Raw genomic sequence first — 20459 nt, forward strand, 5'->3', positions numbered from 1 at the left:
CAAGCCCTGAGTCAGGCTCTGCACTGATAGCAGGGAGCCTGCTTGGGAATCTCCCTCTCTTTCTCTCTCTCTGCCCCTACCCCATGTTCTCACTCCCTCTCTCTCCCTCTCTCTCTCAAAATAAATAAATAAACTTAAAAAATTCTCTCTTTGACTTTGACTTTTTGACAGTTTTATTATAATGTGTCTTGGATTAGACCTTTTTGATTTGAATCTGTGTGAGGACCCTAAGAACATTGTGAATTTGGATGGATGGCCAAATCCTTTCCCAGATTTGGGAAATTCTCAGACATTATTTCTTGGCATATGCCTTCTACCTACTTTTCCTCCTTAGAGTCCAGTAGTTACAGACTGCTTCTCTTGATGGTATCTCATGGTTTACATGGGCTTTCCTCACTCCTTCATTTTTTTTCCCCTTGTTCTCCTTTATTTGGATAATTTCAGAGATCCTGTTTTCTCCTTCACAGATTCTTCTGCTTGATCCGTTCTGTTGTTCATACTGTTGTTGTTGGTTTTTTTGTTTGTTTGTTTTTTTTAAATTTCATTCATTTTGTTCTCCAGCTTCATACTTTGTTTGGTCCCATATCATTTCTGTCTCTTTGTTTAACTTCTCATTTTGTTCATGTACATTTTTCTTAATTTCATCGAATTATCTTTCTTTGTATTCTCATAGCTTATTGAGCTTGCCTAAAACAGCTACTTTGAATTCTTTAATGGGCATATCACAGATCTCCATGTCTTTAGAGCTGGTTACCCGAAAATTACTGCATTTCTTTTGATAGTGTCACGTTTCCCTGATATTTCATATTCCTTGAAGTCTTGCATTGCTGGATCCTCCAATATTGACTGACTGACTTCAGAGAGAAATACTTTCTGTCAGCCCTACTAGGGATTCTGAGGCTTTCTCGAACCTTCTACGGATACCCCTGTACACTTATTGGTCTCTCTTGTGATGCAATTGTTGGTCTTGTATGTCTTCTCTCAATCCTGCGAAGCACCGGACTGAGTACTGACTGCTTCCCTTGTGCTTTTTCAAGGGAAGTGCTAAATACTCAGGTTTGTGATCTCTCCTTGATCCACAGATTTGGAACGGCTTTCTGTGCATACTCCCCAGCTGTCTGGAATGGCTTGTTCTTGTCACTTTTAGGAGTGTGCACAGGGAGCGTGCAGAATGGAGGTTTGTGGGTGAGGACTGTGGAGCACTGTGGGTTCCCATGGGCCAGTTGGAGGGATCAGATCAATGGGTGGGGCGACCCCAGCACCTGTGGTTTGGCCTTTCACACTTCCACAAAGGTTGTCTTTTCTATGGATAATTGTCTAAGTCAGCGTTCTTCAGGGTTTCCTGGATCTTGGGCTAAAGGGACTGGAGCCCATTCATGGGCCACATTTGGGTTTATAGTGAACCCAGGTCTGTACACGTATTACTTGCTACACAGGTGGGCGAGACTCCTACAGGGAGTCTTGGTGTATGATGAGATCCTATAGCTCTCACAAAGGCACTTTTATTTGTGGATGGATGCCAAATTGTTTTTGTTCAGGGGGTGTATACAATTGAGTGATGTCTTGCTCAGCTATGTTCTTGACATCATTCTCCCCCAGAGAGCATTTTTTTAAATCTTAAAGTTTGTTTATTTTTGAGAGTGAGAGTATGAGCAAGTGAGGGACAGAGAGAGAGGGACAGAGGATCCCAAGCAGGCTATAGGCTGGCACAGAGCCTGTTGCGGGGCTCAGACTCACAAACGGTGAGATCATGACCGGAGCCGAAATCGAGAGTTGGCGTGTTACCAACTGAGCCACTGAGGTGCCTCAAGAGAACGTATTTTTTAATGGCCTGATTCAAAAATATATATTCATATTTAGACATGGTCTATCTTGCCAAATGTTCTGTGTGCATTTGAGACAAATGTGTATTTTTCCATTGTTTGGTTAAGTGTTATGTAAATGTCAATTAGGTTAAGTTGGTTTATAGTGTTGTTCAAGTCTTCTATATTCTTACTGAGTGTTCTGTCTGCTTGTTCTACTGAGTGTTGAGGGAAGGGTATTTAAATCTTTGACTATAATTGTGAAATCACCTATTTCTGTTTGCTGTTCTATCCGATTTTACTGCATGTATTTTGTAGATCCGTTGTTAGTTGCATAGATATTTAAGATTACTATGTTCTCTTGATGAATTGACTCCTTTGTCGTTATGAAATAACTCTCTTTACCTCTTCTAACATTCTTTGCTCTGAAACTCATTTTGTCTGGCATCAATATAGCTACTTCAAATTTCTTTTGATTAGAATAACTGTGGTAAATATTTTTTCTATTCTTTTACTTTCTTAAATCTTTTATTGTCACAAAATATGTGTAGCAAACATTTTAAGTGTACAACCTAACATTTTTAAGTTTACAGTTTTGTGGCATTAAGTACAATCATATCGTTGTAGCCATCCTTTTACTTTATATTTACTTTATATTTGAAGTCAGTTTGTTATAGGCAGCATATAGTTGGACATTAACTTTTTTATTTTGAAAATTTACACCCAAGTTAGTCGGTGTATATTGCAATAATGATTTCAGGAGTAGAATCCAGTGATTCGTCCCCTACGTATAACACCCAGTGCTCAACCCAACAAGTATTCTTAGTGCCCCTCGCCCATTTAGCTCATCCCCCTACCCATAACCCTCCAGCACCCTCAGTTCTCTGTATTTAAGAGTCTCTTATGTTTTGTCCCCCTCCTGGTTTTTATATTATTTTTGCTTCCCTTCCCTTATGTTCATCTGTTTTGTCTCTTCAATTCCACACATGAGTGAAGTCATGTTATTTGTCTTTCTCTGACTAATTTCACTTAGCATAATATTCTCTAGTTCCATGCACATAGTTGCAAATGGCAAGATTTCATTCTTTTTGATTGCTGAGTAATACTCCATTGTATATAGGTACCACATCTTCTTTATCCATTCATCCATCAATGGACATTTGGGCTCTTTCCATCCTTTGGCTATTGTTGGTAGTGCTGCTATACACATGGGGGTGCATGTGTCCCTTCGAAATAGCACAACTGTATCCCGTGGATAAATGCTTAGTAGTGCAATTGCTGGGTCATGGGGTCGTTGTATTTTAATTTTTTGAGGAACCTCCATACTGTTTTCCAGAGTGGCTGCACCAGTTTGCATTCCCACCAGCAGTGCAAAAGGGTTCCTCTTTCTCTGCATCCTCACCAACATCTGTCGTTGCCTGAGTTGTTAATTTTAGCCATTCTGACAGGTGCGAGGTGGTGTCTTATTGTGGTTTGGATTTCTCTTTCCCTGATGATGAGTGATGTGGTGCATTTTTTCATGTGTCTGTTAGCCATCTGGATGTCTTTGGAAAAGTGTCTATTCATGTCTTTTGTCCATTTTGTCACTGGATTATTTGTTATTTTGAGTATTGAGTTTGATAAGTTGGATATTGATATTTTTAAAACATAATCTGACAGTCTCTTCCTGTTAATTGAGTTGTTTAGACTGTTTACATGTAATGTGATTATTTATATGGTTGGATTTAATTTTACCATTTTGCAATTTACCCTTTGTTTTTTTTTTTCTTGGTTTTTCCCTTTTGGATTGATTTTTCATGATTCCATTTTATCTCCCTTTTTGGCTTATTACTTGTAACTCTTTGTTGTTATTTTATGGTTGTTTTAGCATTTCTAGCATATATCTGTATCTTAATAGAATATATTTTTAAGTAGTACTATTGCACTTCAAATGTAGTTTAAGAATCTTATAACAAAATACTTCCATTTTTCTTTGACCATTGTGGTATTGTTAGATGTTTCATTTCTACATATATTATAAACCCCACAATATACTATTGTTTTTGCTTTAAATAGCTATCTTTCATAAAGATTTAAATGGTGAGGATAAAGTCATTTTATTTCCAATGTAGTTTCTATTTCTGATGTTCTTCATTGCGTCAACTCAGCTTTCTATCTAGTATCATTTTTTTTTTCTGCCTTTTTAATCATTTCTTACAATGAAGCTTTGCTGGTATTCCATTATTTTTATTTTTCTGTATCTGCAAAAGTGTCTATTTCATCTTTGTTTTTGAAAGACATTTTGGCTTGGTATAGAAAGCTAGTGGGCAAATACTTTTGTCAGTTATTTGAAAATGTTGTTTTCACTGTCTTCTGGCTAACATTGTTTCAGTAGGATATTTCATTTTATGATGTGTTTTTGTGTATATACGATTTCTTTGACTGCTTTTAAGCTTTTCTCTTTTCACTGAATTTAAGTAATCTGATTATATTATGCTATAGTGTTATTTCTGTATGTTTTTTGTGCCTAGGGTTCTGTGAATACCTCTCTTAAATCTGTGGATTTATAGTTTTCATCAAATTGGGAAAATTTTTGGACAAGTCTTTTTCCTTTTCCCGTTCTCTTGCTTATTCTTTAGTGACTCTAGTTGTATGTATTATACTGCTCAAAGTCATCTCATAGTTCGCCGTGATTTTTTTTTTTTTCCAGTGTTTCCTTCTGGATAATATCCACTGATATGTTTTCATGTTCACTCTTCTGTTCTCTGTGATATCTAATCTGCTTTGAATCCTATCCTTTATATATTTCATCTTGAACATTGAGGTTTTCCTGTCTAGAAGTATGATTCAGTTTTCTTGATTTCTTCTGTTTCTCTCCTTACCCTGTTCAGTCTTTCCCCAACGTTTTGAACTTATGAACTACAGTTATATCGCTTTTTAAATGTACTTTTCATTTTGTCATTGTACCATTTTGTTTTTTTTTTAATTTTTTTTTTTTTTTTTTTTTACGTTTATTTTTGAGACAGAGACAGAGCATGAACAGGGGAGGGGCAGACAGAGAGGGAGACACAGAATCGAAAGCAGGCTCCAGGCTCTGAACCATCAGCCCAGAGCCTGACGCGGGGCTCGAACTCACGGTCTGTGAGATCATGACCTGAGCTGAAGTCAGACGCTTAACCGACCGAGCCACCCAGGCGCCCCCGTCATTGTACCATTTTGGAGCCAGTTTCAATTGATTGATTTTTCTCTCCATTATAAGTCCCATTACTTTGTCTTGCTTCCCATGGTTGTAATTTTTGATTAGACACAGTTTGATCCTTTTAGTCTGATCTAAGATTTTTAAAGAAAGAACAGTCTGGGACCAATTTTGTGTTATCATTGAAACAAAGTCCTCCTGAGAATTTTTCCCGATGTTTTGTGGATTATGTGATTTTTTACTTTGGCTGGATTTTTGGTCTGCAGTGACATTGGCTCCCATTATTGGCAACAACAAGACATCCTCAGAAAATTTCTTAAAAGAATTTCTTGGCGCACTGTAGAGCTACCGAAGCAGCTAAGACTTGAGTGTCTAAAAGTTGTGGCAAAAGCATTTGTTTTATATTAAAAGAAAAAAAAAAAAGGATGGCTTTTAATTAAAATTATTTAAGATTTGGTGTTTATATGTTCTTTTTAAGGTAAAAATTGGACAATTCTTAAAAGATAAAATGTTTGTTGCCTCTGAATTGATATGGTGGAGGATAGCAGAAATGACCTTGTACTTGAAAATGAGAATGTGAGTTGTGATTTTCTCATGATCAGCCGTGTAATCTCTTGCCAGTCACTGTATATCCCTGGGTGGGTTTTTGTTTCTTCATCTGTTCTAAAATTTTGCAATAATTTTTATTTCTGTCACCAGTATAGCTAACTGAGGCATTGTATATGTGTGTGTGTGTGTGTGTGTGTGTGTGTGTGTGTGTATACACATAAACTTTTATGAAGAGTTTTTATATGTTTCTGCTGTAGTTCACCCAAGCCAATTAAGATCTGAATTTCTCATGTAGCATTAATCTGTGTCATAAAGTATAATTTGATGGGTTACACATAGGTTCTTTTATAGATAACTCATAACTGGTACATAAAACGTATTTCCCAGAGATGAGCAAATAACAAGTAGTTGTCGAAGTTTATTGAAGGTTTTTTTTTTTGTGCTAGGCACTGTTCTTCGATCTCTGGATATGTGTCTTCATTTACACCTCACATGGAGCTAAGAGACTAGTTCCAAACCATTTACCTAGTTGGGTAGAACTGGTATTAGAACTAACTTGTGGCTTCTTAGCTCATGCTTTGTTATGCAAACGCCTCCCCCCATTTGAATGCCATTTCCCAAATATCTGCATAGGTTATTGCTTGTAAAACACACTAATACAAGCAACTGATTTTATTTCCTCTTCACAACACTCGGTGAAACAGCGTTTTACAGATGCGTAAACTAAAATCCGGAGAGGCCGATTCGGTGTACCCCGTGTTGGAAGTGATGAGTCTGGATTCAGATTCTCTTTTCTCCCAAATTCGGTTTATTTTCACCATGCCATTATTTTCAGTGAGGATAGGAAAGCGAATACTAAGTTTCTTCAAGTGGTTGAACTACGGTTTTTTCCCTTGCAAGTATGGCATATGTGGATATGAAATATTTATTTATGCTGCTTTCGGTTTAGCTCTTTCTTACTTGTCTTTGTGGTATTAGTTTTGATGCGTCTTCCTCAGGGAGGTTTTACTTACTCATACCCTGCGTAAGGACGAGGTCAATTTTCCCACTTTTATTTGAAACCCGCAGAAGATCGGATGATTATTTTTACACTGAACTTTCATAAGCCTTTTATTTGTGACTGCATTTCGAAAAGAATCAGAGAGCAAAATTAAATTTTTATTGAACCTGATAAAATATGATTCACAGGTTGAAAATTACGTGGAAAATGAAAAATGGATAAAGAGTTAAGAGTCGTTAGCAGCATAATCTGACGAGACTGCAGAAAATACGCTTTATTTGTAGGTGAGACACCCCCTCATATCTGGTTCATCTTTTTATGTAACTATTGTAAGATTCTCAAACCATAGCTCTCTAGAACAAGATTTGCCAGCTCAGATACAGCTTCCCTTTTCACAGCGAGTCAGAGGCTTCGGGTTGAAGTTCGACCTCCAACTTAAAAATTTTTTTTTATAATGTTTTTTTATTTATTTTTGAGACAGAGAGAGAGACAGAGCATGAGCAGGGGAGGGGCAGAAAGAGAGGGAGACACAGAATCTGAAACAGGCTCCAGGCTCTGAGCCGTCAGCACAGAGCCCGACGCGGGGCTCGAACTCACGAACTGTGAGATCATGCCCTGAGCCAAAGTCGGACGCTCAACCGCCTGAGCCACCCAGGCGCCCCTTGAGCTCCAACTTTAAATCTTGGTGGTTTTGAGTTGCAGTGTGTTTTACCTAAGGCCTTGTGTTCGCGTTGTCTTTACTGGCTGGAACGGTGGAAGTGGGTGTAGCCCCTTACAGAAAGGTCTTCATACGCTCCTCCTACCGGGTGGGAGCGCTTGGGTTTTGCACTCTCTGGCCTTCCGTGTGGCATTTGTGAGCCGCCTGATGCATTTGACACCAGCGTGACAGCAAAGAAGCTTGTGAGCCGAGCGGTGTGCGGTCGGGCCCAGCTGTGTGGATTTATCTGTACATCAGGCCGGGGAGCGGCAGTTAGCCAGATCTGACAGTCAGCCAGGAGCACCCTGTTCGTCCACTCCAGAGTGCATTTTAATGTGTGTGCTCACCGACTGGTTGGCATTTGACACAGAGAAATTGTCAGAGCCGGGTGGTTTGCTTTTGCCTCTTTACTCTTTGGTGTGCGGGGCTGTGAGAGTTTCCTCCCCGTATGCTTCATGTGCATCACAAAAATATGCACTTTCTAAAACAGAGTAAAAAAATTCAGGGCATCATGCCTTTTCACACTGAATTTTACGTTAAGAATCAGTAGGCAGTATGTTTGAGGTAAGAAGAGGTGATAGGTTGAATAGGCCACCTATTTACTTAGTTCAAAAATCAAAAACAATGCAAATGGACTATTTGGAACAGTCTTGCTTCACCCATGTCCTCTCGTGTTCATTTCCCACCTCTGCCCCGACAGGTAACCACTTGAATAGTTTGTCACGTATCCTTTATGTTTCTGTATGACACACAAGCACATGTCCGGCCCGTTGCCTTTTACTTCCCGAGATATTCTGGAGAGCTTTTTATTTCACTAACAGGCGAACTTCCTCATCCTTGCTTACTGTTGCATTTTATCTCATTGTGTCGATGTACCATAGTTTAGTTAACCATTCTCTGTGGGTGGATCCTTGCTTTAGAGCTAATCTTTTCGTTTAGTGGAGCTAGAACATACATATCAAAACACTTATCCTTTTAAAGTATACAATCAAGTGGTTTTTAGTACGTTTCTAAGCTTTTGTTCTACAGATAGTGATCCAGTGGGTAAACTTGGACATACATTCTTCCGAACCCCACACAAGTACAGTAAAACCTTGGTTTGCGAGCATAATTCGTTCCAGAGACATGCTTGTAGTCCAAAGCACTTGTATATCAAAGTGAATTGCAAGAACCATTGGCTCAGTTGTGATCATGTGATGCTCGGTATCACGTACTACTCATACTGTAAGGCATTGCTCATTTATCAAGTTAAAGTTTATTAGAAATGTTTGATTGTCTTGTGGAACTCTCACAGAACAAGTTACTCGCAGTCCAAGGTTTTACTGTATATCCATAGAAAAGTCCTTAGAAGTAGGATTTCTGAGTCAATGGGCAGATGCATTTGAATTTTGATAGGAATTGTCAATTGCCATCCATTGATTGATATTGTACTCATTTGCACTCTTGAATATGAGAGGACTTTTTTTCTCCATAGTCATGCCCAGAGTCACTTTGCCTTTTTATAAAGCAGTGTTAACTTTAAAAGATTTTTTTCATGTTTTATTTATTTTTGAGAGAGAGACAGATCATGAGCGGGGGACGAGGGGCAGAGAGAGAGGGAGACACAGAATCCGAAGCAGGCCCCAGGTCTGAGCTGTAAGCACAGAGCCTGACACGGGACTTGAACCCGTGAACCGTGAGATCATGACCTGAGCTGCAGTCTGCCACTTAACCAACTGAGCCACCCAGGCGCCCCGCTAAAGCAATCTTAATTTTTAAGGAATGTGTGATGTTCATGAATTACCAGTTGAATCTAATATTAATTCCTGATTGATTTCACCAAGGCAGATAGGACCAGAATTTTTTTTAAGTTGATAAATGTTATTTTTAATTGATCTCATTAGTTAATTGGTAAAATGGTAGGCTGTGAATGTACAGAGCAGATTTCATATGTGGGGTCTTAAGTTCAGTGATTGCTGGGACCTTCATTCTCTCCTGTCATATAGATATGATGATGCTCACAGTATCAAAATTGAAATTTCCAGTGGATGGAGACCATTTATATTCAGCTTGCTCTGTAGTAGGCACATTCCTATAGAATTTTACCCTTTTGATACAGCCCTTCCAAATTCTGATGTTTTATACCTGTCTGATACACTGGACTTCCACTGAGCTGGGAAATGGTTATTTTTATAACAGAGCTAAAGTATTAATTATAAACAGAATTTCAGCTTCCACCAATCCTTGTTGACCTACAGGACAGGTCTATTGCTTTTTAATCTCATTAAGGTAGAATATTTAATTCCTTAGAGGTATTGTGCCTCTGTCCTCCTTCTTATACACAAATTAGCTTCATAGACTCGCCTGCAGAGATCTTAAGGTGGTATTTCCAAGATGGAGTCATTTCAAGGTTTGAGATATCATATGCCTTTGAATTATTCAAGGCTTTTAACAATGGGTTAATTTTTTTTTCTTTTTTTTTTTGGCATTTAAGTATTCTATCTATAAAAAGGACTGGTAAAAGATTCATAGGAAAATGCAGGCTTTCCTGAGGTTGAAGTGAAAATTGAGGTATGGATTTTGATTAGATCTGTGGTGAAGTCATAAATGTGTAAGTATATGCCTGGAAATATCATTAGTTCTTTCCGTGTCCCAAATAATGGCTAATGTTGAAAATAGATGAACCACTTAACCAATGATTAATCTAATGGTTTGTGTTAGTAGATGGGTTCTTCATAAAGGAAAACTGTTCCTTGTTTAACTGATAAACCTGTCTTATCATTATGGATGAGAATAAAACCTACAGTCCAAGCAGAAAGCTTTCACTAAATAAATAAGACTAGGATTTTATATGAGTAAGATTTAGTGTTTTGTTTCTCTTAGATCAACTGGTTGCTATATTTTGATTCCTTTTTTCTTTATTTACCTTGGATAATTTGCAAAAGATCCAAAAAGAATTTAAGTTCTGCCCTATGGGTGTTTTCTCTGGACTACTCTGTGATGGGTTTGTGAGAGAAGGCTGCTTTCCTGGGAGAGGGGAGGGTGATAGTCAGGGCCCCCAGGTCTGGTTGAGCAGGTTGGTCACTGCATAAAGATAGTGTCCACTGGAGCAGGTAGGGGCTAAATTCCAGTTAGTGTTCACCAAGCCATGCCCTGTGGAATAGGGCTGCAATGAGTCAGAGCAAGGCGTGCCCTTTTCTAATTCTTTTTTTAATTTATTTTAATTTGAGAGAGAGGGAGAGGGAGAGGGAGAGGGAGAGGGAGAGGGAGAGGGAGAGGGAGGCGGAGAGGGAGAGGGAGAGGGAGAGGGAGAGGGAGAGGGAGAGGGAGAGAGAATCTTAAGCAGGCTCCACACTCAGTGCAGAGCCCAACGTGGGGCTTGATCCCACGACCCTGGGATCATTACGTGAGCCAAAATCAAGAGTCGGATGCTCAATCGACTGAGCCACCCAGGCAACCCCCCCCCCCACCCCATTTTCTAATTCTTATAAAGGTGCCGATAACAACCAGAATATGCATTTTATTGCAGTTTTATTTGAAAATCTTTTGTTTTTCTTTTCTGTTTTTTTTCCCTTTGAGAAATTTTCTGTAGTATGTAGATAATTCCTATGTGTATGTCTATGTGTATACACACACATATAATGCCATTTAAGCATACACACATACACGACACATACCCTCCATATATATTTGAATATAACATTCAAAAAAATCCTTCAGAAGGAAGCTGTCACCTTATATGTCTTTGATTCTTTATAAAGCACTTTACAATATGGGGTCTTCTCTTAGTTACTTTGTTTGAACAGCGTAGTACTATTTGGGAAGACATAAAAATGGCCTCAGACAGGGCTAGCTGTGGATGCTTTACAAATGTTTGCCATAAAATTGGGAAAGAAAAGTGAGGATGCTTTTATTAGTAATTAGTCTAGAGGTGAAAGATTACTTTCAAAAAGTAATACATAAGTAGATATGATATCAGATTAATGTTTATAGGATGAGTACATCTTCCAAATATCCTGACACTATGTAAATGGATACTATAGTTTGGTTTGGTATTTCCAGTGTTTAGTGTCATAGAAGGATTTTCAGAAAATTCTGTGTCATTATACAGACAGGAAGATTTGCTTTAGAAAACTGTATTGGATGTCTCAAAAGGTGATTCCGGTGATGACAAAGACCTTGAGTTGAAGAAATATGTCAAGATTGGTGAATTAAATTGTTTCATGGAATATTAAGAGTGAATAAAATCATGATTGCTAAATTAATGCTTTATCCAATGTGTCATTTAAGTGTACGTAATTAAATTAGTACATTAAATAATAGGCATTCAGCTCATTTCTGTCTGTAAAAGTTTACACATTCAGGTTGGCTAAGTTTTCTGGGTATTGTTTTACTGGCAAAACAAGGGATTGTCTTATATTTTGGTCACTTTATATTCATTCACCTACAATCATTATTATTTTTGAACAGAAACTGAGGCTTCTTGAGGAGCTTGAAGATACCTGGCTTCCTTATCTGACCCCCAAGGATGATGAATTTTATCAGCAGGTAAGATTTTTTAATATTTGTGTCAATTTGTATTTATTCATTCTGGTCTAAGAAGCAGCTGTGGTCTGGAGAGGTTAAATGAGAAGCGAAATGGTCTGATCTGGTTATGCAGTGACTCCTTATCATCCCCAGAACGTATAGACTCCTTCACGATCTGCTCTCTGCCGTGAACTTAGGGCTTTAGCACAGTGGACTGTTTTTTCTTCCCCAACGTTCCATGCCTTTTGTACTTCCTTGCCTCTGCTCATTGTGTCTCTTCTGCATAGACTATCCTTTTTGCGCCTTTCTTGTTGCCAGACGGCTAAGTCTTCAAGACTTCACTTAGGGGCGCCTGGGTGGCTCAGTTGGCTAAGCGTCCGACTTCGGCTCAAGTCATGATCTCACGGTTCGTGGGTTCGAGCCCCCGCATCAGAGCCTGGAACCTGCTTCAGATTCTGTGTCTCCCTCGCTCTCTGCCCCTCCCCTGCTTGTGTCTCTCTCTCTCTCTCTCTCTCTCTCTCTCCTACTCTCTCAAAAATAAATAAACATTAAAAAAAAAAAGACTTCGATTAAACATCCCCTTACCTACAAGTAGAGTTGACTTTGCTTTGTTGTTCTGAGCTTCTTGTACCCTGTGGGATACCTCTGTGGTGCCCATCGCATTGTGTTGCAGTTACGGGGTTCTGTGTTTCTCTCCCTGACTTCGTCAGTACTCTTTCAATTACAAGTGGCAAAACCCCAAACAAACTCATTGCAGCAAAAAAAGGGAATTTACTGGCCTTCTTGACGTAGAGGCCTTGGAGTGCCCGGCTGAATCCAGCCTCTCAAAAGATGGTATCTGATCACACTGCTTTTCTCTGTGCCGTGATTTGGTTCTGCGCCCCTTGTGACTTCATGCTGGATGGGCTCTGACCTGCTAGCAGAGGAGGACTCTCACAGCCCGAGGGGCATGTGGTTTGAAGCACATGGGATCTTAGAAGAAGGCAGTAATTTCTTTTTTTTTTTTTTTTGGGGGGGGGGTCCATCCAGTTCTCCTGGGAGTGATCTCGTTGGCCTGGTTAGAATCCTGTGCCTATTCCTGAACCAGTCACTGTGTTCAGGTGGGTGAGACGCTCCTGTTTGCACAGCCCAGTTCATGCACCCACTCGTGGAGTTGGGCTCAGAGAGGACCATTTCCACTCAAAGTGCATGGGCTGTGAGTCAGAGATGGATGGTTTCCTTAGGGGACGATCGGAGTCCCCGTCCCAAAGAAGGAGGGGAAGGCGTTCTGGGCAGGCACTGATAGTGCACGGTCACCTCTGCTTTCCTCCTAGGATGTAAGCTCTTGGGGTAAGAATTTGACCCCCTCATCTTTGTTTCTCCAGCATCTAGCGTGCACTTGGGTGTGGCTGATTCTCAGTAGCTGCAGAAGGAAGACAGGAAAGAAGATATTTACCCATCTAGAATCCAGGTCCCTTGGCTTCCAGCTCACTGTCCATTCCAGGACGTTTATCTGTCATCTCCCTTCTCATTAGATCTTCGCTGTCTTTCACCGGATGAGTCCTTTTATGGACTAGTTTTTCCTCCGTGCGCCTCTTTCTTAATCCTTAGAGCTCTAGCACATTTTCTAACCAAGACATCAATCTGCGCAGGCCAACCCCCTGCTTCAAACCGCGCGGTGGCCGCTCGTTGCCTGGGTCTTGCATTTGTAGCCTTATCTCTTAGTCTCTTTCATCTTGTTACGTACGCTGGACTTTTGTCGCAAGCACCTCAGACCAGCTGCGCGGTCTCATGTTTTGGGCCTTCTTGCTCCATCCCCGGCTGACGTCCCTTCGTTGGTGAACTTCTGTTACCTGTGAGTAACGTGTCCTCTCTTGTAGGGTGCTTCCCTGACACCTCTACAGCGCGGAGAATTGTCTCTGCTCCCTGTCGTGTGCACCCGTCGGACTTTGCGTGCACCTTTATCACCTCCGTGTATCTCACTGATTTTATTTATATGCTCGTCTCCCTCATCCTTCGTGCTTTGTACAGGGCCTGGCACCTAAGTTAGGTATTTAAATAATTTGCTTGGCTGGATGAATGAATTAATGCACCAATTAGTTAATTCCAAAAGCCAGTCATATCATAATGTTTAGTGTGATTTTAATTTTGTTTTTGTCCATGCACGCTCCTCTCTGGGGAGGTGGGATCTGGAAAGGTCTGCAGGATTTATGCAGAAATGTTCTAGGCCGGCGTGGTAGGGTTTTCGATCCTTTGAGTGTTTCTGGTTTTCCAAACTATCTTGAATGAGCACGTATTCTTTGGTAATCAGAAAAAAAAAAATTTTTTTTTTCCAAAGCACTTTCCTTAAAACAAGTAAACCCACAAAATGCAATCAGTTCTTAAATCCCTATTGCTATTTTCGGAGACATGATTACGCACGTTGCCGTAAAGCAGCTGCTGAGCCTTTCGGCTTTGGCATGGTGCGAGCGGTGCTGGTACACGACGAATTAAACACAAAGGTTATCAGCCGCGGTGCTCGCAGCCAGCCCAACACTGGGGGATAAAAGGAAACTCAGAGGCAAACAGAACAACTACCAAGGTGGCCCTTTTATCTTTCCAAGACCCACAACAGACCCGATAACAGGATCTAATCACTTTAAGTGCGCCTTATAATAAGGGCTAGTGCTTCAGCAAACCCTTCCTAAAGCAAATCTTTTCCCTTCGAAGACGAAGTATAAGGACATGAATAAATAGAAAGTTCTGACCCGACTCCGGGTCTTTTAAACAGGCCCTGGCCACAAGAATGCCAGTCCAGCTGCCAGTCCCCAAAGCAAGGCTTGCTGTAGCTTCTCTGTTGGGTCCGCGCGTTGACCCCACACCCTTAAGTGGGCCGCGTTCTTGCATTCTGCCCTCACAACCGCCCCGTTCACTTATGCCACAAAAATGTGTGCAGCAGTTACTCTTCTTCAGGTTTGCGGTGTTGGGGGGGGGGGGTAGGTATTATCTTTCTCTTTTAGAAATTTCTCTTTAGGGGCGCCTGGGTGGCTGAGTTCGGCCCAGGTCATGAACTTGCAGTTTGTGAGTTTGAGCCCCCCGTCGGGCTCTGGGCTGACAGCTCAGAGCCTGGAGCCTGCTTGGGATTCTGTGTCTCCCTCTCTCTCTGCCCCTCCCCTGCTCACGCCCTGTCTCACTTGCTCTCTCTCTCTCTCTCTCTCAAAAATAAGTAAAGATGAAAAAAATTAAAAACCAAATTTCTCTTTAGATCCAGACCAAGCTCCGTATCTGAGCAGCAGAGGTGGAGTTCAAGACCACATTTATCTGCCTCCGAAGGCCCACGCTCTTCCTGCCATGCGGTGCGCCTCCCAGTATCCCATACCTTGCTCAAATTTGAAACACCTTCAGAGATGGTTTTTGGTGTCTTCTGATTGGACCAGAGAGAAGAGAAATAAAACAACAACACACTCAAAGGAGAAGCGGAGGGAACTTCTGTAGGTTCACTACAGAGGATAAGGAGAGGAGGGGCTACGTAGTCTGAAAATAAACCCTGGCTTCTTACCCCTGGTGGCGGGGGGGCACCTGGGGGGCTTAGTCGATCAAGCGTCCAACTTCGTCCCAGGTCACCATCTCACGGTTTGTGAGTTCGAGCCCCTCTGACAGCGCAGAGCCTGCTTGGGATTCTGTCTCTCTCCTTCTCTATGTGCCCCTCCCCTGCTTGTGCTCTCTCTGTCAAAACAAATAAAATAAACTTAAAAAAAAAAATGTTTAAATGTTACCCCTCTTATCCAGAGAAAATGCCTCTCCCGTCAGTATGCCCCCTTGCTTTCATTTCCTGTGTCCCTTTCCGTGTGCCAGGCTTTTCTGGTACTGTTTGCTGTTCTCTTTACGTGTATTTGCTTCTTTAACTCTTAACCCTCTGAGGCAGGTTTTTGTTTTTTTTTTTTTTAAATCCCATTTTACAGATGAGAACACTGAGGCACAGAGGGTTTTAAAACTTTGTTCAAGGTTTATATGATAAGCAAGAAGTGTCAAGACCAGGATCTGAGCCCAGGCTGTCTGACTCCTGAGTCTGAATTTTAGTATCGTCCTACCGTAGCTCTCGATGCTTCTGGGGAATTGCTCTGCCTTCATCCCCACGATCGCAAATCTCCGTCTCCATCCCTGCTCTCCCTTGCGACTTCCAGTGCTCTGGTCCCAACTGCCTATCGGGTGGCTGTGCCTGAGCGTCTCACAGGAACATCTAACCCGACATGATCTGTATTAGTTCATTACCGACTTCACTAAACATGTGTATTTAGCTCCCTTACTCTATGCAGGAAATGTTTTAGGCATTAGAGATGAAGTTGTGAAAACTGACAGAAGATTCTTCCTTCTTTGAGCTTATTTCTTATGGGGTGGGATGGGAGTGGGGAGGGAAGAGAAATAAACAGGAAACTGAAAAATAAATGTTGGACGGGAACACTGGTATGGAGATAAAGTCCGTGAAGGGGCACTGTAGGTGGGGGATTGCAAATAAGGGGATTGCAGAAGGCCTTCTCGTAGTGACATTTGAACAAAGACCTTCTGGAGGTTTAGGAACAAGCCATTCCAACATTGCAGGAAGAATGTTCTGGACATAGGGAACAGCAGAGCCTCGGTATGTTTGAGGGGGAGCCCCTGACCCCAGCATATCTGGAGCGGAATGAGAGAGTTGAGAACAGAAGAGACGAGGTCAGAGAGCCATGGCCCCATGATACGGGAACTTGCTGTCTATGCTGGCCGTGCTGGCTGTGACTCCGAATGACTTGAGAGGCCATGAGAGGGTCTGGGGCACAAGTAGGACAAGCTACGACGTACATTTTGGTGAGGATCCATTTTAGGGGATCCCGCCGTTTATCCTCTTCCCTAGTGGCCGTCCCCTTTGGCCCGTTCATCAAGTCAGACACCTTGCCGTCCTCACTTCCTGCCCGTTGCTTCGAGCCCTCATTCAGGCGCTGGGCCCTGGCAGTTCTGCCTCTCTGTACTCCCTCAAGGTGTGTCTTCTTTTCCATTTCCACCGACATAGTCTTCATTCCGGCCCTCGTTTATCGTTTTCCACCAACACAGTTTGGGGGTTTTCCAACTTGGAAAACCTGTTCCCTCTCCGGTGCCATCAATATTGCATTCCTATTAACGTGTCTGACCTGTCACTCCTTGCTTGATAAATTTTGCTCGGTCTCGCTTGCCTGTAAGGTCAAGTTCACCCTCCTCAGCGTAGCCTATAAGGCTAGCGACTACCTCTCTGGTCGAATCTTTGCCCATTGCCTAACATGGAATCCATCCAACCTTAGACTCCTGTCCTGCGGGGTTTCTTGCTACACCCTGGATCTGCTGTGTCCTTCCGTCCTTCCGTGGCCTGGTGCCTGTTATTCCCTGGGTGTGGAGTACCCTTATCCCCTTTTCTGTCTGGTGAGCATCTACTCACCCTTGAAGACCTTGCTTAACTACGACCTCTTCTGTGAAGATACCGGAAAATCCCACTTGTTTTACTTTCAGGGTGTATTAAAAATCTAGCCACTTCTTACCACTTCTGTCTTCTACACAGTCGCCAGGCTACCGCCCTCTCTTTCTCAGGTGGTTGCAGAGAGCTTTCTGTCTGTTTCAACACCGCGTCTGTAGCCCTGCTGTTTCTGAAGCTTGAGTTGGCTCCTTATGCTTTTCATGCTCAGAGCCCTTACATCGCTCCCCGCCTTGTTCGGAGTGAAAGCCTGGGACCTGACATTTGCCCACAAAGCACCCTGAGTTCTGGCCCCGGAGCTTCTCTCTGCTCATTTCCTGCCTCTGCCGCCCCTCCTCCTGCCACTCTGGCATTCTCGCCCTTCGGAGAATCAACCCAAGCACACTGCTGCCCCCAAGGCTCGCACTTGGTGTTCCCTTAGTCTGGAACTCTCTTCCCCGCCCAGGCGCCTGTGGGGCTTGGGTCCTCATTTCTTGCATTCTTCTGCTCAGATGTCACCTTATCAGAGGCCCTCTCTGACCAGCCCCTGTATAATAGCATTTCTCTCCTACTTACCTTGGATTTCTTTTTTTCCATAACACTGTCACAATCTAAATAAGTGAATACTAAATCCGTAAAATACTATGTATATTATGGGCCATAGATACCAGGTGTTTATATGCCGTATGTATATATGGGAGCTCCTGGCTACCATATTGAAGTTTTGTCCTCTTCGTATTCCCAACACCTAGCGCTTTGCAAATAGTATGTGCTCAATAAATATGTGCTCAACAAATGAAAAATTTCCAGAGTCCCTTCCTGCTCGTTTATTCCTTGCTCCCATAGTAGTATATTCATATTTCCATGATGATGAGCCGTTCTTTAGCTAGCGGTTTTTATTTCTATCTGTACTGTTAAACTACGAGGTGCTATAAAACAGGAGCTACCTTGTTTTTATCTTCGTACTTATGGCACCTTGTATGGTGTCCGGTACATAGCAGGTATCCAGTCATTTTAAATTAATACCCAAAAGACGAACCATGCAATGAGTGAACAAACACCTCTGAGCCGCTTTGTAGCAAACCACACGTCATCACAAGACCGGTCGCGAAAGCTGTGGCAAAGCCTATGCAGTAACCTCAGAAGAGAGCCTCCTTTGGGAGACTGCTCAGCATTGTGCAGCGGGAGGTTGGGCCAGATAAGTGTCCACCCCATTTGTCTCAGGATATGGTTGCCCAGTCATGAGCATGTTACAATGAAAATTATACAGAAAATATTATGACTGGTAATGTGTATATACATTTCTGTCGAGTGCAAAATACAAAGTGTTACCAGCAAACTCTACTAACAGCCAGATTAGAAATACAGTCACTTGGCATCACAGTATCCTAACACTTTTTATTTATTTTATTTTTTTTTTATTTTTTTTTCCTTTTTTTTTCCAATATATGAAATTTATTGTCAAATTGGTTTCCATAAAACACCCAGTGCTCATCCCAAAAGATGCCCTCCTCAATACCCATCACCCACCCTCCCCTCCCTCCCACCCCCCATCAACCCTCAGTTTGTTCTCAGTTTTTTTTTAATTTTTTTTTTTTAACGTTTTATTTATTTTTGAGACAGGGAGAGACAGAGCATGAATGGGGGAGGGTCAGAGAGAGGGAGACACAGAATCTGAAACAGGCTCCAGGCTCCGAGCTGTCAGCACAGAGCCCGACGCGGGGCTTGAACTCACGGACCGCGAGATCATGACCTGAGCTGAAGTCGGCCACCCAACCGACTGAACCACCCAGGCACCCCTGTTCTCAGTTTTTAACAGTCTCTTATGCTTTGGCTCTCTCCCACTCTAACCTCTTTTTTTTTTTTTTTTCCTTCCCCTCCCCCATGGGTTTCTGTTAAGTTTCTCAGGATCCACATAAGAGTGAAACCATATGGTATCTTTCTCTGTATGGCTTATTTCACTTAGCATCACACTCTCCAGTTCCATCCACGTTGCTACAAAAGGCCATATTTCATTCTTTCTCATTGCCACGTAGTATTCCATTGTCCTAACACTTTTTAAATGAAGTACCTTTCCCAAGTCACTTGAAGACTATCGGTTTAATTTCACTCTACCGAAGGTTCAGTTCCATTGGCTTCGTTTACGTGAGCCTCCTGCAACACTGGTATCTTCTTCATTTAACAGCAGGTCTGTCCTCTCTGTAGGACGACATCCTTTCAGAACTGTCCCTTGATGTGAGAGGAGAAGCAGTAGAATTTTCACATAATGGTGTCAAATAGGTGGAAAATAAAGCGTATTCTCCAGAAAACCTACCATTCATTCTGCATCTGTCGAAGATTGATAAAAGCCCTGGCATGTTGGCAATTTATATCTACGATGCCTTTCCAGCTGCTTATTAAACTATATAATTGTCATTTAGGTGACGGAATCTTTTGTAGACCTCAAGAAATATATTAGGTGACCAGACAACTATTAATATAATTGCATGACTGCATACTCCCTGGCAAAACTTTCATGGGATTAAACAACAAAAAAATTCTAACATACCTGAAAATCTGCCGACGGCAGTTCCAGATCATTGTGTGATATCTGATGTTTTACACGTACCTGTCCAAAACGGAAAGTAAACTTGCTTGTTTGGCAGAATGAGTTAATAATCCATTATTTAACGTTGAGTTCTTTCCCAGAGTTACTTGCTCTCGTTAAAGAAAAATTTAAGAAACACTCCGTGGTGTTTTTATGTGTCAGGCACTAGCCTAGTTACTTTATAAATAATTAGATCAGGCATTTAGGATGGAGGACTTTTCCCTTGGATTTTTTTTTTGAGATAGTGACCAAATGAGCCAGTTCGAATATATTATTTGTATTTATTGCATTAAAATCATAATTTTCTAGAGCCTTCAACAACGTTTTAAATCAGATCTAAATTAGTGCAGGAAGTTACATTGAAACATTTTTGAAAATTCAGGGTCATCATTGGGGCGCCTGGGTGGCTCAGTCAGTTAAACGTCCGGCTTCGGCTCAGGTCATGATCTTGCGGTCTGTGAGTTCGAGCCCCGCGTCGGGCTCTGTGCTGACAGCTCGGAGCCTGGAGCCTGTTTCAGATTCTGTGTCTCCCTCTCTCTCTGCCCCTCCCCCGTTCATGCTCTGTCTCTCTCTGTCTCAAAAATAAATAAACTTTAAAAAAAAAAAAAAAAAAGAAAATTCAGGGTCATCAAAAAGAATCTCTTGGCAAATATAAGAAATGTCATGAAAATTAAGAATTTTTGAACACGACATTTTATCCTTGATTTTCTTTTTTCTAAAGTGTATTTAT

At 41.7% G+C, this 20459-nt stretch overlaps 1 protein-coding gene across 5 annotated transcripts in view; it reads left to right on the forward strand.

Annotated features, from left to right (window-relative positions):
• Positions 1–20459, forward strand: part of FTO (FTO alpha-ketoglutarate dependent dioxygenase) — a 389506-nt gene that overhangs the window by 99817 nt on the left and 269230 nt on the right. For all 5 annotated transcript variants that reach the window (XM_042918172.1, XM_042918177.1, XM_042918175.1 and 2 more), the window contains exon 2: positions 11673–11750. In XM_042918172.1, the coding sequence (XP_042774106.1) occupies positions 11673–11750 (78 nt within the window). The remainder of the gene's footprint in view (positions 1–11672; positions 11751–20459) is intronic.

Source organism: Panthera leo, chromosome E2, assembly GCF_018350215.1.
Source record: "Panthera leo isolate Ple1 chromosome E2, P.leo_Ple1_pat1.1, whole genome shotgun sequence".
Classification (NCBI taxonomy): Eukaryota; Metazoa; Chordata; class Mammalia; order Carnivora; family Felidae; genus Panthera; species Panthera leo.